Genomic DNA, 26,929 nt, shown 5'->3' with positions numbered 1-26,929 from the left:
GCAAATACGCATAAGCTTACTTTGTTTCCAATGAGAAAGAAAAGAAAGGTAACTACTCTAGCGCTGTCAGAATTACAAGTGACCTAAGCATGGCTACGGCACATAGTTTTGTTTCACTGCAATAGCAGTTATACGGATGCTTGAGGTGTGCTCATGCTGTTGGTGCTACCACGCATCCTGCGGTTTAGCCAGAAACATATGGCTGCCTGAGCGACAGTGTTTTCTACTCTGTAATTATTGAGATACGGATGAGAGTTATTGTATTTCTGTTCCAAGCTTCGTGTTTGATCCTGTACAATAAATGATGGGAAGTACGAGAAAACTATCTGAAAAATATTTCAATTTGCAAAGACCAAAAATTTTAAGAAGAGCACCAAACTAAGTAGGAAAATAGTTCATTTTTTAGTTCTCCAGCCATTTGTGTACTAACAAGTGGCAAAGACTCCACAAGTCCCCCTTACCGTCAGGTTGTTGACTGTGCCGATCTCCTCGCGGATGGTGTAGACATCGAGAAGAGCCTGCGTGGGATGCTCGCCGATGCCATCGCCGGCGTTGATCACTGGCTTGCGGCAATGCTTTGAGGCCCGCTGTGATAAATGACCTCTAGCATATACTCCGTGTTTCATGCAGAGCTGGCAATGCTACAAACGCTAGAGGGACTTCTCACTGTTTGCACTTGCAACCAAAGAGCATAGCACCATGTGAATGAGTGATATAGGCATGCATCATGCAATCGAATGTAACATTAAGTCTAATACATTTATGCTGAAAAGGTGACAATTATTGCATCAAAGATGTCGCACATCTCAGGCCATTTACCACCAATTGAGGGGAGTGATATGTTTCTGCGACTAGAAGCCACAGCACACTTTGAGTTGCTCAAGAGGACAGTCAGCAATGCTGTGTTGGTTGCATTCAAGTAGCCCACATATGGTTTATTAAAGCTTGGCACAGGGTAGCTGGAAAATCCTGTATACAGTCAATGCCTGATTTTTCGGACGTGCCTGATAAGGCACCCAACAACCCTGTCAGTGTAAAGAGCAGTGCTGCAGTTAACGAAATAACACATTTAGGGTTTCCCTACCACTTCCTTAACGATGCTATGTGCGAGGAACTTTTAACTGGATTGGACTGGATTTTTTTGCCAACGTGGCCAGACAAAGCGCTGGACACGGATAGAAACAGGGCAGAACTGCAATTTCCGGGAGACCTTCCTATCAACCGTACAACCAGAAGAAAAGGTTGACACTCAGGACACTTGAGAGGTATGCAGTCCCTAGGGAGTCCGATAAATTGGATGTTGACTGTAGAAAGGTAACTTAAAAATGGAGACATGTCTGCCCTAACAGTATGTTCAATGAACAAGGCCAATAAAAGATTATGCGCTGTGATGCAAGACCCACAAGGGAAGCATAAAAATCTCACCATAACAGCTCCAGGCTGTGGATGCCTCAGCACAACCACGTCGCTGTAATTGGACATGATGGTGATGCTATCTGCAGAAGAGAATTGCAGTGAAAAGTCAATGCATTCATAACGATAACAGGGCCGTGAACTCGCTGTATAAACAAAATGTTAGGAAGCGTGCAATACAAGTACCCTTTCACCATATTTCAGAAAAAATTACCTACCAAACAAACCTCCATGACACCTCCATGACAGACCCTTAACAGCAAAGCAGCGTGATTTACCGTATTTACTCGCATAATTATCGCACTTTTTTGTAAAAAAAATTGATGCAAATTCAGGAGTATGATCATTACGCTGGTTAAATTTCCCACAAAAAGAAGCACTTTCTCTTTTCATACTGCATTTGCGGCGGGACAAAAATGGCGGCCGGCAGAGCAAGCCGAACGCGCCGAACGCGATTTTTTTTCTTCTCATGAGTACATTACGTGCATTGAAACAGCTTCTTCCATATCAGTAATGAATAATATCGTTAATACCAGCAAGTTTGCGGCAATAACGTAGCCACGTCCACTTTGAGGGGACAGATACAGATGGGCGTGCTTAGCGGTGACATAGGAACACATGGCGAGCATGCTGCGGAAATTGCAGCATTTGTCTTTACTGCTATCCTAATACGGCATGTTTCTGCTAAGGGTGGGTGAATATCTTAGCTGTGTTACAAGTGTCAGCGTATGAATAGGGTACACTTCTAATGTATCAGTGTAAATGTGACTGCTATCGCTGCAGCTCGCAATTTGTTGCGTGCCCACGAGTGCAGACGGGAAGAATTGAAAGGTGCCCTTTATGTTGTTGTTGTTGACCAAAACCATTATGAAGCCTGCAAATAATAAAGCCAAGGCAAGTTTGGAAAGTGATGAAAGGAATGAAATGGGCCATCTGCTTAAGAATGTTGGGTGCGTGCAGACCGCTTGGTATGTCTTCAAGAGTCGTTCGCGTAGCATTTGACAGAGGGTAAGCGTGATCATCATTAGCTAGTCTTGGCACATGATATATCGCTGCAAGAAGGTCAAGGTGCGATCATTACACGGGAAAGGGAAAAAATAGAATTTTGACGATAAAATTCAGGGGAGCGATCATTACGCGAGTGCGATCATTATGCGAGTGAATACGGTGGGTTCTTTAGGGTGGGGAAGTGAGGAGGTGCATTCTACTCTGGCGGTCTGGGCTGCCGCACGCGTACCGGCCTGGGCCGCTGTCTGTGACACTGTGTCTGGACCTGCGATGGGGAGAGTCCTCCACGTGCAGTTTTTTCGCAGTTAGTTTGCATTGACCTGAGATGCAGCAGGAAGGTCAATTCGCTCACTGCTGCTGCCATGCTTCCTCACTCCTGCTTCTTGACAGTGAGTTTCTGCGGTCGTCGACTGAGATGTGTTCATGTTTGCTTGCGTGCGTGTGACACCATGCTTGTTCATTTAATTAGTATGTATGCCTAAGTTTACATGTTTATATGGCCGATAAAACTACTATCCTTACTTCATATAGCTAGCTGTCCACTAATCTGCTATTGCAATCGATGCTTCACCTTTCGGAAAAAACAGATTTTTTTAGTGCGAATAGCATTCTTGACATTGTGAGACCAGTTTTCTTTTCATCTACGTAGCTATCCCACCAAAAATGTGGGCTGATCGCGTAGGTTGTGCAGTTTAAAAATGGGGGCCATTCATCAGTGCAATCATTTAATTTCAGGAATTGGATGTATGGATGTAAACAATTCTTCCCAACACTTTGTTTCAATGTAGCACGGAAGTGAAAGCTACAAGACAGCCTCTTACTCTTGAGACTGAGCAAATGATACTCCAATGTAGAGGGACACTAGGCGTCAAGATCAACACATTTGCACAATTTGCTGGCACAAGCTGTGGCGCTACAGCACCTTATTGCTTTGGAAAAGTACAGTTCGAAAGCTTAACACATTTATTTTATTCCAACAGCAATTACATGGACACTCCAGGTGAATTTTCATTGTCACCTTGTTGTTCTGTGCATATTTAAGTATAAGTATGCTATGTTCTTACACAAGTACCTATGCCGTATATACAAGGTAGATACTATACTAACCAACCGCCGAAGGTGCGAAAGCCAGGTCTATGTTCTTGACTAAATTATACCTCAGAATTTTTTTGGAACTGCAGTGTGTAAGTAATGAAACATTTCATTCACCGCACACGCCTTTTATCCTAAATCTACTGGCTATAAAAGAATGCAAATAAATATTAATACCTATAATCTGAAAATGATGCAATTTCACCGGTGCCGCTCCTTACGGCTAGCGCAGTGGCACCTGTGTGATGCCATTGCAGGCCCTACACGGCTGTTTTTATGGGTGCCAGAAATATTGGTGCACCCATGCATGTCGCATCTGTGTATAGTCGCACCCACGCATAGTTAGGACTCAGTCTGAAAAGTTCAAGCGCAATGCTAAACCTTGCTATCGCTGTCAAGTCCTTTGCCCTTCAGGTGAAACTGCCAATTTTTTCAAAAACCTGCATTGTCAATTTGGGCATCACTGTAAAGGGGTTGAAGGGGGGTCAAAAAGATTTGACCAAGCACAGTCAATGTATGATTTTATGGACTTTCTAGGGGCCATGAAGACGCCCGAAAAAATGAATGCATGCCTTTTACTGCCCCAAGGACTCAAATCGCCACGGGCATGTTCAAACTGGCTTTGAAGGCCTGTCAGTACACTTATTAGGTGTATCAGTGCTTTAGTGTGACAGGAGACAGTGGATGCATGCGTGTACAGTCAATCACAAATATATTGAACTTGAAGGAGATGGTGAAACAATATAGCGATAATCTGAAATATAACACATGCTTATCTGAAGCTAATCTCGCAACTCTGCAAGTCTCAGACAGACTCCCGAGATTGTAAAAGCGAGAATTTACCGATTTGTTACTCCATGGCTGCGCAGAACGCACAAAACTTTGCCTATTTTGTTTTTTGAGGCCGAATGTTACAACTCACTCGTGCTGCAAAATGTTCTTAGTTGTATTGACTGCACCGCTAACACTAAACGCCTATGTTGCTGGGGCTGGCTGTGATGTGGTGTGTCTCCGGTCAGCAAAGTGCTTGTTGTGGATTATTGTTCAGGATAAGGTAGAAATGAACGCAGCGTGGAAGCAAGCCAGCCTACATGCGCTGTGCTGCCATGAGTGCACTTATACTGCAAATAGTACGCGAGTATACCGGGCCATTTGCCTGTTACCAACGGCATCTAAGTGGCCAATCGTCGTACACGGCTAGATTTTAAATCGACTCACAGCCTGCAAAACACCAGAGTTATTCCCACTGACGCATCCCTGAGAGCACGAGTGAAACGTGTTCAGCCCGGACTGTGTGCCCGCAGATGGCACAGTGACAAGTCATGGGCATCATTACCATGATGGCCTTTCTGTGAAGTGCGGAAAAGGTCTGTGGTGGTTTTATTTAATGTGAACAAACAAACATTTGTAAAAAATTTGCTCTCGCCGCTCGTAGAACCTTAAAATGCTATTCGCAGAAGCTGCACATAACTGCAGGCATCTCCAGTTCGGCATCCCATGTTCGGAGCTACTCAGCAAAAAGATCTAGTGCCACCATGCTTTTTGTTGGACATGCATATCACACCAGAGAGCCTTTTGTGCTCTTAAAGCAGCGTGGCAATCCTCTTTCCAACAACAAACAGCTGCAGGCAGTATGCTTCACTGCGCGGCATGTCTTTTCAGTATCAATAGGCTTTACCACATCATATATGACTGTGTTGCAGTTAAGCTCACTAAAGCAAATTCATCATTACGGAGTGCAAATAAAACCCCTGCTGCATGAGCCATTCATATTTTGAGAATTACGCACCTGGTAATTTTTACTCCTGCCATTCAGATTCATTGACTTATATGACAACATTAGCGAAAACAATAGCGTTTTGCCCGCATGAATATTTCCGATTAGGTGAGAAGTGACTGTGGGACCGCTATGAGAAGCGCACTAACGGAGGCTCTGCCTTTAAAGTGAGTGAGCGAGCACTGGATTTATTGCTACATGTGCCATGCTGGATTTTCCTTACGCCGCCGAACTTGATTTCGCAAAAGCTGCCCGAATCGTTCGAAGAGCTGCTTGTGGCTTTCCAGCGCCACATTATCTCGCAGTGCAAGTCCAAGAACTTCCATCTAGGGCAAATAGGCAACGCTGACCAAACGCCAGTTTGTCTGGACATGCCATCGCCCTTCACCGTGCACGAAAAGGGCTCTAAACAAGTTTATGTTCGGTCGACTGGCAACGAGAAAACGCGAGTTACCATCACGTTGTCGTGCACGGCAGACGGATGCAAGTTCCCGCCCTATGTTGTCTTCAAGCGCAAGAGAGTGCTAAAGGTGAGGAGCTGCCAAAAAATGTGGTCGTGAGATGCCATGAGAAAGGCTGAATGAACGAGAATCTTGTGCTCGACTGGATAAAGTCTATCTGGTGTAGGTGGCCCGGCGCACTGTTGTTCCTGTCCATCCTCGTGCAGGACGCATTTCGTTGCCATTTGGCCAACTCAGTGAAGAGGCTGTTGCGTAAATCCAGCACTGAACTCGTCGTTATCCCAGGTGGGATGACGTCTCAGCTGCAGCCTTTAGATGTTTGCGTGAACAAGCCTTTCAAGGACGTGGTCAAGCGGTGTTACGTAGATTGGATGCGCTCAAGTGAGCCTGCAGTGATGCCGACTAGGCGGCTGAAGCGGGCTTTGCCACTCATGCTATGCAAGTGTATTGTGGACGCATGGGCCAGCATACAAGAGGACCTTGTGCATCGCACATTCAAGAAGTGCGGCATCTCGAACGCACTCGATGGCAGAGAGGATGAGTACCTCTGGGAAGATATGTCCGAGAAGGAACTATCCGAAGAGGGCGCAGCTGAGGAAGACAGCGATTGAAGTGCGGAGTGCAATTTAAATAAATGTTTTCCTAACTCGTAATATACTTAGATAAAACTTTTGTTTTTCCATTTTCGATAGGATCAGGGTACTGGGGCTCCTCATTGAAGCCAAGGGCACCAACGGAGAAACCCTCAGAAGACTGGAGGGAACTGTAGCGTAAATCATGAGGCTAATCAGAAGGATAGCAAACAAACATAGCGGGATGAGAGAGGAAAGCACGATCAGGTTAATAGAGGCATTCGTAATAAGTAGAATAGTATAGGTAGCGCCGTACTTAAGATGGCAGGTCGCAGAAAAGATAAAACTAGAATGCCTCATTCGGAAAATATACAAACTAGCCCTAGGGCTACCGATCAGCACCAGCACGGAGAACTTGCTGCAATTAGGCCTACACAACACGATAGACGAGCTCATTGAAGAGCAATGTACGGCACAATATGAACACCTCTCTAAGACTAGAGCAGGCAGACACATCCTAGAGAGATTAGACATAGGTTACCACACACAGCACGGTGTCAAGGTGGACATGCCGAGAGAGGAAACAATGGTAATACCCCCCATACCTTAGAACATGCACCCAGAACACAATAAGGACAGATGAGAGAACAGAGCGAAGCAAATACACAAGAAATTCAGCAGCGACAAGGACGCAGTGTTTGTAGACGTGACTCTATACAGTCGCAGACGGGGGGGTTTATGGCAGCCGTAATCAATAGGGAGAAACAGTGCAAGACGTGCGCGACGATACGCACCACAAGTAACGAGACAGCGGAAGAAGTAGCCATAGCGCTCGCAGTAGTTCAGGCTAATGCAACCGTGATAGTCAACGACTCTCAGACGGCAATAAGAAACTTTGCCAACGGCCGAATCTCCCCGGAGGCACTACGCATTCTTCTTGTAGGAGGCCAAAATTGTAAAAGGAAGATATACATCATATGGACACCCACTCACACCCTCGCGAAGGACGGCAACAATGAGGCGGCACACGACGTGGCTCGAGGGCTTATGGACCAAGCCCAAGTCGCAAGTGACGCCCCGACACCCTCCTGATGTGACGGTGCGGTAAATGAGTGGGAATGGGAGCACAGAATGACCACATATAATGACATCACGAAACACTATAGGTTACAGAGGGGCATATTCCCGCGACCTCACGCAAAATTGACAAAAAAGTAGCCTGTTGCATGGCGGCAGTTACAAAGAAGGTCGCATCCGAATCCTGTGCTCTTGCACATCATATATCCGGATATATATCAAACGGACAAATGCAACACATGTGAATCCAGAGTCACTCTGGAGCATATATTATGGGAATGCCGAGGGATATATAACAATAAAGAGAACACGGCCTCTAGCAGCAGCCTTCGCACGCGCTGCTCAGCCCCGCCCTCGAAGACCAACTATGGGCCGTCCAGCGGGCCGAGGATGCCGCCAGGAGCCATGAACTCCTGGCCGTCACCTAGGTGGGGCCTTTGGCCCTCCCCACCAACTCGCAGGGCACGCATTCATGTTATTTCCTCCTCCTCCTCCATTTTGCGTCTCAAATATTTCACCTCATACTATATGCGTGTTTGTATTATACACAGGTTCTTACGGTATTGCTTGCAGATGTGGCATTAAACTGAACCCACTGCACAATGTCACCTCTGTGCTAAACCAGAAAGGACATCAGCAAACGACTTAGCTGGAATGGTCGTGTGCACCCGGCACTCTCACTTGAGCAACACTCAGTATATGAAGACACCACGATACTAGAAGAACGTCATCATTTTCCTAAAGTGCCAAGGCTGGCCCAACATAGCCATGCGATACCTTCAAGAGTCTCGCCCTTCTGCGTCGACGACGTGGCCTGGTCCATGTGGATGACCGAGCCTCCGAGCCGTTGCATGGCAGCGGCAAAGCTGCACGACGTCCGTGTGCTCACCTCGTAGAAAACAGAGGCCATCACCTTGCCCTGGTGAAAGGTAGGAAGGGCAATGTGAGCTTGTACGTGCCTACTCTGTCAAACATTAGACTAAGTGATTATTAAAATCTGGGCTTGTTGGTAATTACATTGTGAATACACAAATAATGCAAAGATGACAAAAATGGTGCCAATACACAAATGCACTGCCGTCTTCTATTTTCTTTGTACACGTACTGCTTGCACACCTATAATGTTGCAGTTAAGGGGGGACACGGGTTGTGGCGACCAAAAATCGCGAAAAAAACTCGATTTTTTTTCTTGCATTCTTGGACTGTACAGCTATTATTGCATCTATATTGTTAATTTCATACCGATAACATCAGTATTTTAGCCGCAGTGACGCCTTATACGACATGTACTAGCTGAATTTCAGGCGGAACTTGCGCTGAAACGGCATATTTCCCGAAACGCGCGCCTGCTCTTCCACGTGTGCTAGCGCGGACATCTTGGTCTCATTTGAAAGAGGAGACTTTTCCCTTCAAATTCCCGCCAGAACGGGCCCCATTCAGCCATTGGCCACTTATAAAATGCGCGGCAAAGAAAGGTACTAGAACGCCCTCCTATTCGTCACTCGGTGCACGTGACTTGAGCTTGCCTCCCGATTGGCGGAACTGCATGGCCATCGTCTGCTCCGTGCTTGGAGCCGCGCACTGAGGTGCGCCATCTTGCCCCAGTGTCAACGCGATATCTGAAACGGAACGCAAATTTCGAACGCGGCTCAAGTTTGGTGCGCAAAAAGTGGGACGGACACTCATCGAAAACTTCAAAAAACGCTGCTCAACACTGCAAAACGCTCAGGACGCCACAACCTCAGCGACCGATGCCGAAATCGTCGATGCAGCAACGGCAGGCCTAACGACCGCATCGGCTGCTGCGGATACTGTGACAAGTCCGCCTGCCGTTGACCCTTCGACCCAGCGCTCGCGTACGGCAAGATACGATCTACCGGCAACCCTCCAAGCGGGAGGAGGGGGAAGCGAAAGCCAAAGCAAAGCTATCGGAGTTGTCTTCCGCTCCAGCGACGGAGAGGAAACGCGAGTGTGGGTGACAGTACCGACGATGCACTTCGCCTGCCTGATGGGACTACGTTTACGAATGTGGATTTGAGTGCCGTGAACACTTTATTAACATTTGCGAACTGCACCACTGCAACATCTGCAGTGGTGCCTTAAATTTGTAAATAAAGTAGGGTTTTGCACGTTTTCTCACTTTTCTCAAAACATGTGTTTGGGTCACTTCACTAGATTGTCGAAGTGATATCTCATGATCTAGAACAGCTAGAGCACTAATTCTTTCTTTAGCAGAAAGCCTAATCTACACATTACAAAGTGCTGAGAGCAGAATTTCAAATTTGTGCATATGTATATTTCCATTTTATGAATTTTCTTTTGGTGTGGTAGCCTTAGGTCAAGGAAAGAATTTTGATCACCTGCAGAATGGCTAATTAAAATTCCATTTGAAAACTTTTTGCAGCATTGCAGTTATTGCACAGTATAGTATCTAGCTATGCAATAATATTCACTTTCTGCTGAGCAGTTTTTTTCCATTGTCTCCGGAAACAATAGAGTGGCAGCACCGTCAATCTCCTGAACTAATGAACCTACAAGAAAGATCATTGCATATCTGAAATCAGCACGAAAAACTAAGTAAGCTTGTATGTTTTCATCAGATTTGGCCATAAGATGTAGGTAATAATCTCCACAACCCATGTCCCCCCTTAAACTTGGAAACACCATGTTTGAAAAAGCTCTTTTTGAAAGAAATTTTAGGAAATAAATACAAGTTATGCTAATTCCTGTTGCTCGGCACTAGGCTCCAAGAAGGGACACCTGCCTAATGTCACAGCCTGGTGGCTTGCATGAGTGAGCATGCAAGCCACCAGGACTTCAGGCACTCATGTGCCTGAAGGACAAGCGAGATGTCCAATTCTTGAGCTCTGGGCTATATAAGAAACCCAAGCTATGCTGGCTGGTAGATTGTTTACAAGTGTAATGACACATAAGATATGCAAACTTCAGTCACTAGCCAAGTCAAAGTGGGGGAGGGGCAAAAAAAGCTGTGAATTCATTTTCCTTGTTGGATGGCTCTGGTTTCAACCATCCAGAGTTCTTTTAAATTGAACCCGATACTTAGTACACAAGTACATTTGCATTCAACTCCATTAAACATGGCATTGAGTCTGGGAATCACAACCCCAGGAAGTGTTAGGAATGGCCGGACGGGGTGGCAACATGCCAGCTTTCAGCCCGCTGCACGACCCGCTGCGAATGGCCGGCAGCCACGTGGCGCGCGGTCAGCTCAGGAATGTGGTACTTCGCCGCGCCACCCGGGACAAAGCAGAGTTCTACGGGTCGGCTCCGGCCCTTTTCACCTGTGTGTATGTGCAGCACGTGTATGTGAGCCCTCATCCTCCTCCAAGTCGACAGCCCTCATCCTCCAAAAAGGTGGGTCATCTTGAATGACGTTGAACTATGACGTTGAGCAGAGAGCTTATAAGCAGCGATTGTCGGCTGCTAGGGTGTGCTCGTGTCGTGCTCGTCGTCGGGAGCTGAGTGCTCGTTGTCATGCTAGAAATGTACTAGTGAGCTGTGTGCTCGTAAGCTGTTTGCTGTAGGTTAATCTTGCGGGCTCCATATGGGAGTCACGCTAGACTGTCGATGTATGTCTTGTTTTAAATGTTAGTATGAAATAAACCCTGCTCGCCTAAGTCCCGACGAAGAGTCAAGGTCCTCCCTGCAACTACGACCGCTCCACTCTTACAGAAGAAAGAAATGCCCATCCCATGTAATGTGGGCATCAGTGCAAGCAAAACTCTCTGTAGCATTTGTGTTAGTTGACGGTGTTTGGCGGTAATGTCGAAGGCGAATGTTGAACTTATTGAGCGCTTAGAGCAATACAAAAGTGGCGGGGTGATGTTCTCATTGCGTGCACCACTTGTGTTTGTCCACATGGTATACAGAACACACAGCGGGACGCGCTTGCTTGAAGAGTTGTTGTGGACCATTGTCCATAGCCAACGAGAAGGTTAGCACTGTCATTGCCTAACACTGCACATAGCATCGGGGCAGAATTGTTAAAATTTAATTAAATTATGGTGCTTTACATGCCAAGACCACAATCTCATTATCAGGCATGCCGTAGTGGGGGACTCCAGATTAATTTTGACAGCCTGAGGTTCTGTAATGTGCACCAAAATCTAAGTAAACTTGTGTTTTTGCATTTCTTCCCAGTCAAAATGTTGTCACCATGGTTGGGATTGAATTCACGACCTAGGGCAACATCATAGCCACTAAGATACCATTTTGCTTACAGAAGCGTTGTTTTGCTGGCCAACCGCTTGCATATTGTGGTCCTGACACTGTGGCGCTTTGCTGTGTGTTTGCGTCTGCAAACCCTGCGTCTGTCCTCTGCAGGACAAATTTGAAGGATGTTTACTTTCTTAGAAATAGAGGAAATGTACAGTACTGTACCTTAAATTAACGTTTATCCCCTTAGTCCCGACTCCTCAGCTATTGCTCCATGTAGTACTAGCCTTTTCCTTATTGAAGAGGCCCCAAACAACGCATGCTTTCTGACGTCGCATTGCCTCTCCCCTCTGTGGTGTAGGCGAGCTGCCATGAGTGAAGAGCGGTGAAGTTCTTGTTCAGTGGTTTCGCAACTGTGTCGCTGGCTGAATGGGTAGGACATGCATGCTGTTCTACCCATCCTATGCCTCCTTTTGTTCTATCTCCGAGCACGCGAGCACAAAGGCAAGCGCTGCAGCTTCTGCAATGCTTTCGCGGGGAGAGGTCGTTGTGACAACTCCCAGGGATCTTCAGAGGGCGTTGTGGCCAAGCTTCCCCTAAACGAGGCGTGCTTTTCGACATACCTCCGGCACTCCTACCATGTGCTCTCAACCACCTCCCGACATAGCATGCAGAACAGCGATAGTGACAGCAGTGGCAAAGTCCAAGGAAGAAGCAAAGAAAGCATTGTTTTAAAGGTGGGAAGGCGATTCAACCTCTAGTTGAAGCCGACGAAAGGCAGTCTTCTGGGCCGAGTTGGGGATGAGAATGGGGTGTATGAACCGCATAATTTATGGTTCAATTCGTGCCGGAGCGATGTTTGATCAACTTCAACTAGAGGTTGAATCGCCCTCCAGCTTTTTGTCATCAGTTATCAACATTGGCATCAATCATTTTTTTTTAAGGCTGTGAATTTAGGTTTTTAATTTTACTATATATCAGTCACTATCACCATCACAATTAGCATCATCACTATCATCATCATGAGCTCTGTCTTTGACGGCACTGCTTTTGGGATCGGACCACAGAGGTAGCTAGAAAGACGTTAAGAACAGAAATACTCAAAATGAAAAAAGTGGTGGTAAGTTGTCAAACATTGTCTTCAAAATCAAATTCTGGGGTTTAACGTACAAAAGAAACACAAATGCTGTAAGAAGCACTGTGTTCGTGAAACACTGTGAAACACAGCTTACAAGAAACAAGTGTGCCAGTGTCTAAGTACTACCCTCATCAAAATGTGGCTACAGGCGCTAAGAATTGAAACCTGTCCATCGGCAGCAGAACACCCATAGCCACTGAACCACTGTGACGGGCACAGCCCCAGTGATTGTTAGTTTATTACCCACCTTGAGCACATGGTCGAGGGGCCGGTCCTTCTGCACAAAGACACTGAAAGCATGTGCCAAGTTGAACAGTGAGTGCATCTGGTCTTTCGTAAACATGTCGGCAGTCAGGATGTGTCTTCCCTGCAGCGCGTTAGGGATGTCTGGAAGGCTCCACAACTGGGACACCGTGCCCCCTGCCGTGGCCCCACCAGAAGCGCTCGTAAGTGGACTGACGCTACGCAGGGCTGCACCTTGTGCAGATGCCGTGCCCAGTCGTGTCCCAGGTGCCGCTTCATCGGACGAGCTCGCTGTCGCCGCCATGCCGGTTGGCACCAGCAGTCTATCCGGGAGGCCCAACTCTTGAAACATCTTGTTGTACATTTCTGCCAAATGACAAAAGAGAAAGCTTTAAAGTTTTACATAAGCTTACCTTTACAGAAGCTTACAAATCTTACACAAAGGAGTCGCTTGCATACTTATGGTGGTTTTTACCAATTCATCTGGGGCAGCTGGCTAACTGCGACAAAAACAACTGTTTATAGTGTTAAGAATAACCACGCTTAACCATTTCAGTGTCACCGACTAAACGGTATGTTTCTGTGATTCTGTCCCACGATGTCACTGACGTACTCGTACATTCTCTGCTCTCTCCGGTCAGATGTGTGCAGCAACACGAAGTTGGTGAGCTCTGAGGTAGTTCCGCCAACTGATGCATATTTCTAAAAGCATATATGCTCGTTTGTCCGGGATTCCTCAGTCCAGGTTTTTGTTAGTGCACTGTGGAATGCGGATCCACAGATGGGAGACGACTTTGTGCACCACTACCGTGGCGATTCCAAGTCCAACTATTCATGCCATAGCGTGAGGCCACCACTGGGCCTCTTCGATTTTCGGAGTTCTAGCAGCCCGGTAGTTCCGGTGCTGATAGGAAGTCACGTGGGCTTGGATCCGAAGACAAACCGAACCTGCCCGAAGTTTTCAAAATCGGAGGACCAGACAGCTGGCTGAATGCAAACATGCTGCCAGCATGCAGCACCCGGCGAGGCCGGTGTGCGCTCGGCGTAGTCGGTCCATTTATGCGTTGCCAGTTTGAAAATATATAGTTGCATTCAGGGATACGATCACTTTCACGTGACTTGGCACAGGACGCGCATGGGCCAACCTCACCTTGTGCATACCAGGTAACGAAGCCGCTGATAGATGTGCATCGATGGCAGCACACAAAGATATTACAAACACGACACTCCCATATAATGATAGCATCCGTGCAATCAGAAAAGCCTTCACGGTAAAATGGCAACGCGAATGGGACCGTTGTGCTGACAACAAGCTACATCTCACGAAACCCATAGTTGGCGAGTGGAAGTCGTGTTGTCATCAAGAGCGGTTCATCGAAGTAGTTTTATGCCGGCTACGCATTGGGCACACACACCTCACACACAATTACTTACTAACGAAAGAAGACACACCAACATGCGAGAAATGTCAACAGCCACTAACAGTTATGCACATATTACTCACATGTACGCAGACTGAATCACACAGACGAACACTTTTGCACAAATTATATGAACTACACATACCTTTACACCCTGCTCTGATTTTAGGTGATGATCCGCTAGTCCCATTATGTGACGTCCGTAACTTTCTACACGACACTGGATTTTTACATAAAATATAGATAACTAACCCAGCCTTTTCCTTCACAAACTGGATTTTAAAACACCTCGTGTTTGGCGCAGCATAGCCTTAGCTGCTTTTGCGCCATTAAACCCCATTTAACTAACTAACTCACCTTGTGCAGCACAACAGATGGCTTCCGACGCGTCCAGTGACAAGACGCGAAATTGTGCGTAAGTGATTGTATCCTCGAAAGGGATAGCTCGTGGATCTCTGCTCGCAGCGTTCACGTCGCCCACCGGCGACATTGATGAGTTGGCGTTGTGTCGTCACTTCACAAGACATGAAAAAGCAGGATATCAGGCACGTCTTACACGCATAAAATTTCGTGCTGACCTGCTTGGGCTTCGATTTCAGAAAGTTTGTCGCGGCTCATGGTGCTTCTCATTTTGACCCTAAGGAGCTGGGGACGCGACTGACGCGTGAAATTGCACGCTGCCTGTGACCAGCAAAAAGCTTCACACGAAAAACGACATTAGTTGCGATAATGAGAGCAATAAGCCAATGTCTAATGTATGTTTGCCTATTACTCAACCAGTGCATTCTTGCATCAACGGCCTGCAGTTCGGACCCATATCGGTTTCGAGCTGCCCCCCAAGCATACGACGGAGAGACAAAGCGAACACAGGCTAGCTGCAACGCCTTTGCTAAGTGCGGAAAAAGGAGATATCTCCGCATACATAGGCGAGATATGTGAAAAGGAACACCACCAGAGAAAGACACACCAAAAATGCACCGCAATAGGTGTGAATGAGAGTCTACAACTTGCCTGGAACACGATGCAGATGACATGCACGCGTGAGAGCGTAGCGCGCTGACCCTCGCCGCAAAGAAGCCACCAGGGGACACACCCACATACACACACAAAAGCTCCAAACGGTTCACCACTGCTTGTATCACACCGCTTCGCAATGCAGAACAGTGCGTTAGCACCTAAAAAGATAACACTAGAAGTAAGGAAATCTGAAGATGACCGTGGACAGTTGGCTGGGCAAGGTAAATTCAAGTCCTCAAGTGCTCGCGTTGCAATCCGTGAAGTCTCCGCAAAGATGGTGGCGAGTGCCCATCGCATCCTTTAATCGTCTGCTAGCCAGAGCACTTCCAGAGAGCAGCCAGACTAAAATTGTCCTGGCAGGTTCTGGCAGCCCGCGGGTAGCCAGAACCATCCAGCCCAAGCAAAGCGAACGCCCGGTGGAAGTGCGTGGCGCTGTGGGCGGAGCGGCCCAAGAAAAACGAAGACGCTCTGGCTGGCTCTGGCAGCCAGCGGGTAGCCAGAAGTGGAAAATCGAAGAAGCTCACTCTTACACGTTTCTGCCATTTGTTGTCTTACTTTTTTTTACACTGACACTATTACGGACCATACTGAGAGTGGATTATCCCATATTCGCGTCTAACCAAAAATAAACCGTTGTGCTCGATTTATAATATCCGTGTGTGTGTTCTACTTCAGCTACAACTGTGCAAGTGGTGGCTGCACGCGGTCGTGCAGCCGTATCTTGAGAGCGATCTGTGTTGAGGGCACAGTCTAAGTGTGTCGGTGACTCGTAGATTTGTGCGTGCTGTGCGTTCTCGGCAGTCACTTTTCGTTGAAGTGATATACAGCACGAGTGTCACATCTCTCCCATCTCCTGTAATACAGCTTCTCCTCGTAGCTAATCACCAGTGGCGGTTGGTGTTGCTGCAACATATTACGGGAGATGGCGCGAGTGTTGCGTTGCTAACGTCGCCTGACAGCGGGGCTATTCGGGTGCTACAGGGAGTAGGCTCTTTATCTTTGGCCAAGTGGTGGGAAGCGCCGCAGCTGCTCCATGCGTGCGGTGATCCATGCTTCTACGAGACCGTCTCACGAGGCTTAGGAGCAGGTCACCAGACTGGACGAACATGATCGTTCAAATGCGCCACCGTTCGCATGACTGTACACGCGAACAACAAACGTTCGTGTCCAGCATGGGGCGAACATGTTCGCTTCATATCCAGTCGCAGTATGTGGGACTTACTAGATTTGTTGCACGCCCATCGGCATGTTCTGTGGATAGCAATTCGGCTAGCAGCAGTTAGTGTATGAAAGGTGCAATACATTTAAACCTCGATATAACGAAGTATTTAACTTCTCATAACCTCTTGTCCATAAAACACCATGTAATTAGAACCTGAATATAACAAAGTGTGTTTGTATGCGATTTCAATATAACCGTATTTCGCTTCTGATGCAAAGCAATGCCGAGACAACAAATGCAAACTTCTGCACACGCATACGGTCAAATGATTGAATTACAAGCGGCTGCTTGCAAACGCACCTCTCAAATCACGCACGGTGCAACAAGAGATACTGCCGAAGTGAAGCCTGTTGCGCATAAACTACAAGGGCGATAAGATCCTAGTGCACCCTGTGCGCTTTGCGCTTTAGGTGCCAGTGAATGTGTGTGAGGGTGAGAAAGGAAGGTGGTGGCTTCACGCACGAGTGCCACTTCTCTGCGCGAGCAAAGGGAAAGAGGGGGAGGGGAGTGAGCTCGCCATAATGCGATCAAGCATATGCAAGGGGTGGGGCAGGGGCGAGAGGTAAGTCCACATGCGTCGCGATTTCTGGTGCGCATCTCAACCATGGCTGCACATGGCTATAAGCACGGCTGAACGCGTACGCAGCTGTGCACCCTGCTTTAGCGGCAATCTGCCGGGGGTGCAAAGAGTGGCTGTGTCGAGACGGCGTGGCACCATGTAAGCTATCTTCCTGCGTGTTTAGTGTTGGAGGTTGCGTAGCCTCGAGTTTCAGTGGCCCATTGGAGCGAGAGGCAGATGAAGCATTTGCTCCCTGCTGCCGGCGCTTTTCCCAATAGCGTCGTCCCAGTGCGGGCGACGTTATCAGCCGCAGGGGCGGAGTGCATGCGAAATCGTGGCTGGCTTCGCTCAATTCGTAGTGTCGAGAAGATATTATTGACATAAGTGGGATGAAACCGTATTATTCGTAGCCGACTCCCAAATTTATCAAAATGAATCGTTTTCTCATTCAAGTTTGCTTTCTTCGATTGCCCGGTAATTCGGAAAATTTTGCGGTCCCTTTCCGTGTAAAAAAAAAAAAAAAAAACGATCGGCGACTGTAGTTATTTGCATAAAAGGTTAAATTTCAATACAACAAAGCAAACTGCAGATTTTACTTACTTCGTTATATCGAGGTTTAACTGCGTATGCCCTTGTGCTTGTTTGCACTACTGTGTTGTCGTTCCTTTGTCCCAAGAGCATGTGCAAGACCCCACATGTGTTGGCTGTGCAAATTATTAGGTTAAACATACATATAAATATAAATTGTGGGACCAGAGGAATTCTGCAACCTGTATGCTAGTTTGAATAAACAGCAAATTACCAAAATCTTAGATTCTTAGAACTTAGATTGAAACAGTGCCTTTACCTGTGGTCAAAGATTTGACAGAGTTTCGCCAGTGGCCCGGCTTTCCTGCTGCAGGGCCTGTGACACCAAACGTCTCGGAAACACTAGAGCTTCCCTTTTCAGGCGGTGCCTGAAACAAACAGGAAATAATTGGCTCCAGCTTAGACAGTTACAATGCAAAGTCCCCACCACATCACAAACATTACCACACTCTTCTTTTGGAACAATGTGGCCACCATGGATAAAAATTAAAATAAAAACCCAGTATTCAGCAGCTGAATTATACAGCTAGCAACCTTGTATGCTTAAACATGCCTACACTGAACACCCTACCTCAAAAGAAAAGCGAAGGAATGTGTTACCTCTAGACTGAAGTGTTGAGTAGAACTTGTTGCTGGGCGAGTTGGTTGGGATTTAAAGAATACATTGTTGCGCCAAAAAGGAAAATAAAGACTTGCGAAGGAAGAGTACGAAATGACAGATTGAGCGCTGATATTCAGCGCTCAATCCGTCGTTTCGTACTCTTCCTTCGCAAGTCTTTATTTTCCTTTTAATATCAGCGCTCAATCTGTCGTTTCGTACTCTTCCTTCGCAAGTCTTTATTTTCCTTTTTTGGCGCAACAATGTATTCTTTAGATCCCAACCAACTCGCTCAGCAACAAGTTCTACTCAACTACATTTCTAGTGCAGTGGGCCCCTTTTCTACCATGTCTACTTCAAGTTACATCAACCATTTGAGTCTTATTGTGCAATCAGTGTGTCGGTCTAGGTTCATCGCTCAGTGCTCAATCTGTCGTTTCGTACTCTTCCTTCGCAAGTCTTTATTTTCATTTTCTGGCGCAACAATGTATTCTTTACTGAAGTGTTCACTGCATATCAGCGATGGTTCCAGGCAGTTCCTAAATTAGAATTTCACAACCACATATGATCAAAAATCTACCGTGAGGCATTGCTCAAACAAACATGCATTGCTGCAGTCAGCACCAACTGTTATTAAGCCCATTCTAATTAGAGTCAAGAGGCAGGACTGTCCTACACTTTGTGAGCTCGAGAAGAAGTTCCAAGCTGAGGTGCATTTGCAAACACAATAGTGGGTCAGTGAATATGGTAAATCAGTTCTGCGGAAGCCTGCAAGGTGGAGGAAAGTACATGAAAGGGAAAAATTGGCATCCACCTGAAGTGGGTCACTGCCAGTGGGTGCCTTGAATATGCAAGATGTCAACTTACATGCGTGAGACTCGTCATGCTTGCGCTACGCTCGAGATCCGAGGTGGCCATGACATCTTGCCCAAAGCCAGGGTCCACAAGGACCTGCAAGGGAAAAGTACAAAGTTCAAAATGCTGAATTGTTGCAGCGACTTGTTTGTGATGCTGAGCTGTGCTGTTTGGTATGTCAGAATTGTACCACTTCTGCAGAATGATGCATCTCGGAAAGCAAGAGAGAGCAATAGAAGATCTTAGCATGAATGCGTGTCAGTGAAATCAAAACCTTGTCTGTGTTTTTGCTAAAAAAGATTTAACTCTGCAGTTTTATGTGCCAAAACCACGGTCTGATTATGAGGCACAGGTAGTGGGCGGTGGAGTAGATCGTGTAAGAACACACCTGACCATCGACGAAGACCACTTCACCCCGGATGACCACTCGACGAACTTGGCCGCGAACCTTGCGCCCAGCAAAGGGCGTCCAGCCAGCGCGACTATACGCTGGAGCTTCAGGTATTGTCCATTCCTCATCTAGGTCGACCTCTATGTAAGTGTCTGGCTGGGCCGGAAGGTTGAAGATATGCCTTGGGTTGTTGTACATCTTCTTGATCAGGGCCTGCATGAATAAAAATGAACGCGCATATACAGTAAACTTCCAATATTCGACTGCAGTCCAATTCATTTTTCTGTTAATTCGATCCTGGCTGAAGGTCCAGCCTGGCGCCCAGAATTTCTACTGGCCCAAACTTCCGTTATTTCGATTTCAAACTTGAGTGGTCGGCTTCGCTGCAATACAACGGTGTTAAGTGGTGAAGCATTTCAAGGGCCAACTGTCATAGTACGCGTCTCTTTAATTATACATGTGTGAATGCGCTGTCTCCAATTACAGTACAAGCACCCTGGCAGCCATTCAGAGCTGTTACTGACGTTGCAGTGGTGACGAGCCCTTGTCACCTGCCATGCGCGTCTTGTATATGAGACCGTTAACGGGGCCTAGCACACATTCCTTAATCATGTGAGTGCTTGTAGCCTCTGCCTTATGAACCTATAAGCCATTGCATTTTTTGCTTGCTTACAGGGGTATCAGCCATTGATGACGATAGTTTCTGTGTGGGGACACGAAAATTCTTTGGTACCCTAGCCACATACAGCTTCGCTGCAAAAAGTTGAGGGCACGGCTAAAGTCAACGAAAAAGTGGGGGTCTATTTGAAACTCTTATGGCTTGCCAGTAAACTTATTAGGCATCTTGGTGCTCGTAGTGTGACCAGAGACAGTGCATGCGCAAATTAAGGAGCACATGCTATATCTCGCAAAAATGGCATCCCCCTCCCCTCGATTGATATGCCTCACCCCATAACATGGCTGTATCGCAGCGAAGCTACCTTTTAAAACAATAGTGCTAAGTGAATCAACAGTGTGTTTCAGCGTTATTTATGCCTTTTGTTTAATTCGACCCGACGAATAATTCAATCAGTTTTGTCAGTCCCACCACAATTTAACCGAAGTCGACTGTATTAACTTCACAGGGTGCGCTTAACAATTCACTCTTCCAAAATCCTGAGTTTTCTAGGTGTTCCTTAAAAAAATTGAATTATGGGGTTTTACATGCCAAAACCACAATCTGATTATGAGGCATGCTGTAGTGGGGGATTCCGAAAATTTGGACCACCCGGTGTTCTCTAACATGAACCTAAATCTAAGTACATGGGTGCTTTCGCAATGCGGCCTCTGTTGTAAAATGCGGTATCAAACCACCGCATCATGTGCGCGCTGTCAATGCGCATGCGCAAAGTTTCTTTTCTATGTTACTCTTCTGATCCCCCTTTCCCCTTTACATGCGTGCAATAAACGCTTGTGTTATTCTCAGCTAAACACTGGGTCGTCAACGTCTCCCTTCTTGCATGATGGCAGCTAGGCTGCCACTGCTATGCTACAGCTGCCGTGGCCAAGATACAATCCCGTGACTTCGTGCTTGACAGCCCAACACCATAGCCATTAAGCAACCACAGTGGTTTAGGTGTTCCCTAAACTAAGCAAGATTTTCGTAGTGGAAAAATGAGGGAACTACAGGAGGCACTATCCCTGTTGAGCAGCAACAAACAAAATTTTTGCGATGGCAGCTGAAAAAGAAAGCAGGGTGCTTTGCAACCTCTACTGAATGCTTTGCATTTGTGGTACAAAAAATTTATTTTTTGGCCAAGTAGAGATTTGAGGGCAGCGAAACAAAGAGCTCACCTCCATGGTTATCTTCCCTTCTGCCACGGCTGTGAGCATGAGTGGCAGTGATGTCTCGAGCCCTGGGAAGCCAGGCGGTGCATTGGGCTGGATCTTTTCATCATAGGTGTGAGGTGCTGCCAATGATAAGAATGTGGCCTGTGTGAATTTACACCTCAGTACACAACATTACAAAGCGCCTTTTGTGAGCAAGTTCTATTCACCGATTTTTGTATGCACTTTATACAGGGTTTGTCTGTAAAGTAATGAGACTGGTAAAAATAATGTGTTGATCTGCTCGGTGCATATTATTAAATTTCTACAAAATAGTCTCCTTGGGCGTCGATACACCGTTGCCAACAAGATTCTGATGCTGCAAAGGCTCCCTGGAAGTCAGCTGCCATTGTTAAACAGTTACCACTTGTTAAACATTGTTAAAACAGTGACCTTTCCGACTTCTCTTGAGCTTTGGGAACAGGAAGAAGTCTGGTCAGGCTCACATCAGGGTTGTACGGTGAATGCAGCAAGGTTGCAACCCCTATCCAGACCAGGCAGGCGGTCACAATGAAGGCGGTGTGAGCTGGAGCTTTGTCGTTGTGGAGCTTCCAGCGATCGGCTATCCCCAGTCGTTTCCGTTAGATGGCTCTGTGAAGGCACTCGAGGACTTCTTTGTAGAACACGGCATTGACGGTTTGTCCCGGAAGTACAAACTTTTTGTGGACCACCCCACGCTTGGAAATAAAGACAATGAACATTATCTTTGAATGCAACATTTTTGGTTTTTAGGGGCACGGAGAGTTCGCAGCGTGCCACATTGAATTTTGGCACTTGGTTTCGAAGTCGTACTGGAACACCCATGATTCGTCGCCTGTTATTATGCCGTCTGAAAAGTCCCGTTCACTTTCTAACTGCAACAAGATCTCAAGGAAAACGTCAACTCGCCATCGTTTTTGTTCATCACTCAACACTTTTGGCCCCAATTTTGAACAAACCTTGCGCATATTCAAGTTTTCAGAAATAATTTTGCACATACGGCAGACATTGTCAGCTCCTGACTGGAAGCTTACCATTACCATTGAAAAGGAAGGTGTACAAATTTTACCCGTGTTGACATATGGGGCAGAGACTTGGAGACTGACAAAGAAGCTCGAGAACAAGTTAAGGACCGCGCAAAGAGTGATGGAACGAAGAATGCTAGGCATAACATTAAGAGACAGAAAGAGAGCGGTTTGGACCTGAGATCAAACAGGTACAGCCGATATTCTAATTGACAATAAAAGAAAAGAAATGGAGCTGGACAGGTCATGAAATGCGCAGGTTAGATAACCGTTGGTCTATTAGGGCTACAGAAAGGGTACCAAGAGAAGGGAAGCGCAGTCGAGGACGGCAGAAGACTAGGTGAGGCGATGAAATTAGGAAATTCGCGGGCGCTAGTTGGAATCGGTTGGCGCAGGACAGGGGTAAGTGGAGATCGCAGGGAGAGAGAGGCCTTCGTTCTGCAGTGGACATAGGCTGATGATGATGATGAATTTTGTGAACAGTTGTTTTGCACATGTTGAGGTCTTCGGCGATTAGTCTGATACTGAAACAACAGTCGGAGTACAGGAGATTTTTTAAAATTTTACTTTGGCCACATTTGTGCCCGAACCACTTGTTGAAGGGTGTCCAGATCGTTCCATGCCTCCCAATGGTCTTCCGTCCGTTCTTGAGCTCATTGAGCCACCAGAAATCCTTGGCCCTTAATGGGGCATAGTCTTTGTAAGCTTCCTTAACCAAGGCAAGCATCCTGGAAGCGGTTTTGCCCAGGTGGGCAAGTAAACTTCATTGAAAGATGTAATATGGATCAATGAAAACCTTTTATGAAGATTTCATTTTAAAAACTTTATTATTTGCGTAGCCATACCCATATTTTAGATGAAGCCTCGTACACCAGCCAACACAAGCCTCGTATACCCATATACTGTCATTTAAAAGTAAATTGAATTATGGGGTTTTGCGTGCCAACACCACAACCTGATTATGAGACACGCCTTAGTGGGGGGCTCTGGATTAATTTTGACCACCTAGGGTTGGTTCTTTAACGTGCACTTAAATCTAAGTATACAGGTGTTTTTGCATTTTGGTGTCACTGAAATATGGCTGTCATGGCCGGGATTTGACACCGCGACCTCACGCTTTGCAGCGCAACATCAAATCCACTAAGCAACCACCGCAGATCATACCACGATTCCTGTGATGGCACAGCGCTTGTTAGAAAACTCCCATAGACGGTGGCGCCAGATTTCCCTCTGCATAATATAGTGAGAAACTCTACGGTCTCGACAAAAACAAGCGCATGAACATCTGCATGCAGCCGACCTTTCGTTTTCTTGACTTTGTTTTTAGCTGCTTTGGTGCTGCGACGCTTGTGGCAATCGTACTCTGCTGTGCATGCCAATGCATGTGGCACCTTCCACGCAAACTATGATGCCGTTACAGTGTCATTATCGCAGCTTCTTTTGCACGGTGCTTCATTACGGAGTTTGAAGAATGCAAGAGTGGGGTTGCCTTGCGTCTAGTGGATTTCACACATCAGCGTCTTGAAGGACCTTGTGGATGTAAGCTTGACTGCTGTGAACCAAAGCATGGATGGCACTGCTTCCAGGTGACTTGTGCATGAGTCACAATCCCAATCACTTGTGTATGTGATTGTTGCTCGCAAGCACCAAAAGCAATTTTTTAGACTATGTCGCACAAGAATTCTTAGAAATATGAATAAGCTACAAAAGCTGCATGTTATGGACGGACTAGTGCTTGTTTATACGTTAGGAAAGTTTGATTTGCTTGATCTCTATAGTCAACACACTCCAAACATGAGACCATTTTTTTTTACTTTGCCCTGGAGAAGCCCTGGAGAAGCAGCGTTCTGCGCCAGACCCGGCTTGGTTCGCCACAACGCCCCCGGAAGTCAAAGTGTACATTGCGTTGTGTATACTGATGAGTCAAGTGAGGAAATCATCTATAAACTCATACTGGTCTGAGAGGAGTGTTATAAACACACCAATTTTTCAATCAGTAATGCCAAGAAAATGTTTTTGGGAGCTGTCAAAATACCTACATATTTCCACTGCAGAGGAAACCGCCACCCAATACAGGCTTCGCAAGCTGCGCCCTGTCCTAGATTATATGCTAGAGGCATTTGAGAGTGCTTACTCCCCTGAGGAGAGCCTTGCGATAGATGAAAGCCTCATGAAGTTACGCGAACGCCTGCCTTATGTCCAGTTCAACCCAAGCAAGCGGGCTCGTTTTGGTATAAAATTTTACAAACTTTATGAGTCTTCTAGTGGATACTGCCTATGGTTTTCAATTTATACAGGTCAAGACACGAAGTCAAGTGCTACCAGCTCAATGCTGTGCAGTGAGGCTGTTGTAATTTATCTTCTTGGAGATAGAATTGCCAACGGGCACACTATTTATACGGACAACTGGTATTCGTCACCGAATCTCTTCTTGGCTCTCAGAAGTGCTGGTTCAAATGCTGTTGGAACCGTGAGGATGAATAGAAAGAACATGCCGAAAGAATTCAAAGAGCTGAAGCTGAAGAAGGGCGAGTGCAAAACTTCGTTCTCTCATGGAATCATGGCGATGCAGTGGAAGGACAGAAAGCCCGCCACCATGCTTTCAACTTGCCACAGAGAAGCAGACATCATAGACACTGGAAAAAGGCGACACAAAGGGAATGAGCCAGTGTTGAAACCGTGAGTTGTACAAGCCTACAACAAGGGAATGGGAGGCGTTGACCGTCAAGACCAGCAGTTGGCTTCCTTTCCCATTATGCGGCAGTATGCGAAAGGGTACAAGAAGATTTTTTTTATGTTCTTGATATTGCCATCTACAATTCCTACGTTTTGCAAGCTAAGAAAACTGGGAAGAAACGGTGTTACACTGAAAGGAAGATCAGTGTTGCAGAAGGAATCATTGAAGAGACGGCAGCGCTGGGATATCGAAGGCGAGGTGCGCACACTACGGGACCATCTCCAATGCACCTTGAGGCTACCGAATGGGCCCATTTCCCACGCCAAATCCCACCAAATCCTGTCAAGCAGAACCCCTCAAGGCAATGCCAGGTGTGTAAGGCCAGAGGAAAGAAAAGTGAAAGCCGCTGGGAGTGCGAAAAGTGTGGTGCTGCTCTGCACATGCCAGAGTGTTTCAAGATTTTTCACACAGTGAAATGCCTATGACTTGAAAAAACTTCACAGAATAAAATGTGAATATTTCTCAAATGTCAATAAATGTATTTCTATAATTGTCCAGCAAATCTTTTGCTTAGTGGCTCGTTACACACAGAAAGATGAGAGTGCGGCACGCGTGCACCGTTTCGGTCAAAAAATGCGCGGTACGGAGGGCCGGCATGTGCGCGCGGCAGGCGGCAGCGAATGGGTTAAACTGCCAAAATTAGGCAAACAATGCTAAGAAATCGAGTATTAAACCCGTCAACTTGGGCCCAAACCATGTGTAGACCGTTTTACACTTAGGATTGGTGCGAGTATATTCTAACGATTCTGTCAACGCTGCTTATACAGAACCTACAGTGAAACCTTCTTAAATGGTACGTAGTTGGCCAGAGCTCGGAAAAAGTACATATGTACTAAACGGTACTACTGCTTAACCTGAATAGCATGAGATTGTCCACTTACCTGTCAAATATCTAACTATGAGAAAGTGCAATGAAAGGGCAGAAAACATGCAGAATTTATTCACTTCGCATGACAAAAGTATGTTGTTTTTGTTTGATGCCACGGCAAGCTAGCAGCAACGACGGTGGCCTCAAACTCCCTTAAGCTGTGTGGCAGCTTTTCTGCAAGTACCCGCACAAGGCTGACATAATGCGCATCATCTGCCACTGTCGGGCCTTAATCGCCCGTGCTGTTGCTTTTTGTGTCGTTCTCACCACTGTCATTAGGTGACACTTCGGCAGTAAAAGAGGCAACGATGGCGAAAAATCGAACCTCGTAGCTGACGTATTTGTGTTTTTTGCTGCAGCATTGCCGACCAACTTCTTCGCATTCCAAATGCCACACACCGTAGTCAACGGTAGAATCCTCTCATGTGCCAGCACTAACTTCTTTGTGCCACGTTCGACAGCATGAAGGATGTCCAATTTTTCTTCTACGCTGAGCACCCAGTTTTCTCCTAACTTGCACGGCACCACAACACAGGTCACAACGCTCCGACTCAGGCACAGTGCCAAAATGATGTTGATGCTGATGTGGCTTCACCCTTCCAAGCGCCCTCTGTGTTTGTGCTTGGAGGCCGTTCCAATCTCTGAGGCTCGTTGTTCTGCCGGGCCAACGTACCACTGTGATTTCGCGACAAAATATGGAAACACTACGTGTTAACCGATATGTACGCAATGAGCTGGTACGGTTTATGCAGATACAAAATGCATTACAGTCGCCGACCGATTTTCCGGACTCCGAAAATTCGGACATGCTCGATTATTCGGTCTGCTTCGTGGCACCGCCATTCT

The 26,929-nt window shown here is 46.6% G+C and overlaps 1 protein-coding gene and 1 pseudogene across 1 annotated transcript in view; one reads left to right on the top strand and one right to left on the bottom strand.

Annotated features, from left to right (window-relative positions):
• r (carbamoyl-phosphate synthetase 2, aspartate transcarbamylase, and dihydroorotase rudimentary) overlaps window positions 1–26,929 on the bottom strand; it is a 184,959-nt gene that overhangs the window by 28,978 nt on the left and 129,052 nt on the right. Inside the window, exons 32-39 of the mRNA XM_055069310.2 lie at window positions 21,442–21,557; window positions 19,606–19,821; window positions 19,230–19,313; window positions 18,024–18,132; window positions 12,962–13,323; window positions 8,178–8,319; window positions 1,426–1,496; window positions 462–587 (exon numbers count right to left, since the gene is read on the bottom strand). Coding sequence (XP_054925285.2) covers window positions 462–587; window positions 1,426–1,496; window positions 8,178–8,319; window positions 12,962–13,323; window positions 18,024–18,132; window positions 19,230–19,313; window positions 19,606–19,821; window positions 21,442–21,557 — 1,226 coding nt within the window. The remainder of the gene's footprint in view (window positions 1–461; window positions 588–1,425; window positions 1,497–8,177; window positions 8,320–12,961; window positions 13,324–18,023; window positions 18,133–19,229; window positions 19,314–19,605; window positions 19,822–21,441; window positions 21,558–26,929) is intronic.
• On the top strand, window positions 24,886–25,677 carry LOC126528407 (piggyBac transposable element-derived protein 4-like; annotated as a pseudogene).

The sequence above is a fragment of the Dermacentor andersoni genome, chromosome 9, assembly GCF_023375885.2.
Source record: "Dermacentor andersoni chromosome 9, qqDerAnde1_hic_scaffold, whole genome shotgun sequence".
NCBI classification, from domain to species: Eukaryota; Metazoa; Arthropoda; class Arachnida; order Ixodida; family Ixodidae; genus Dermacentor; species Dermacentor andersoni.
Note: the sequence above shows the minus strand (reverse complement) of the source record. Positions and strands in the feature narration are given on the sequence as shown.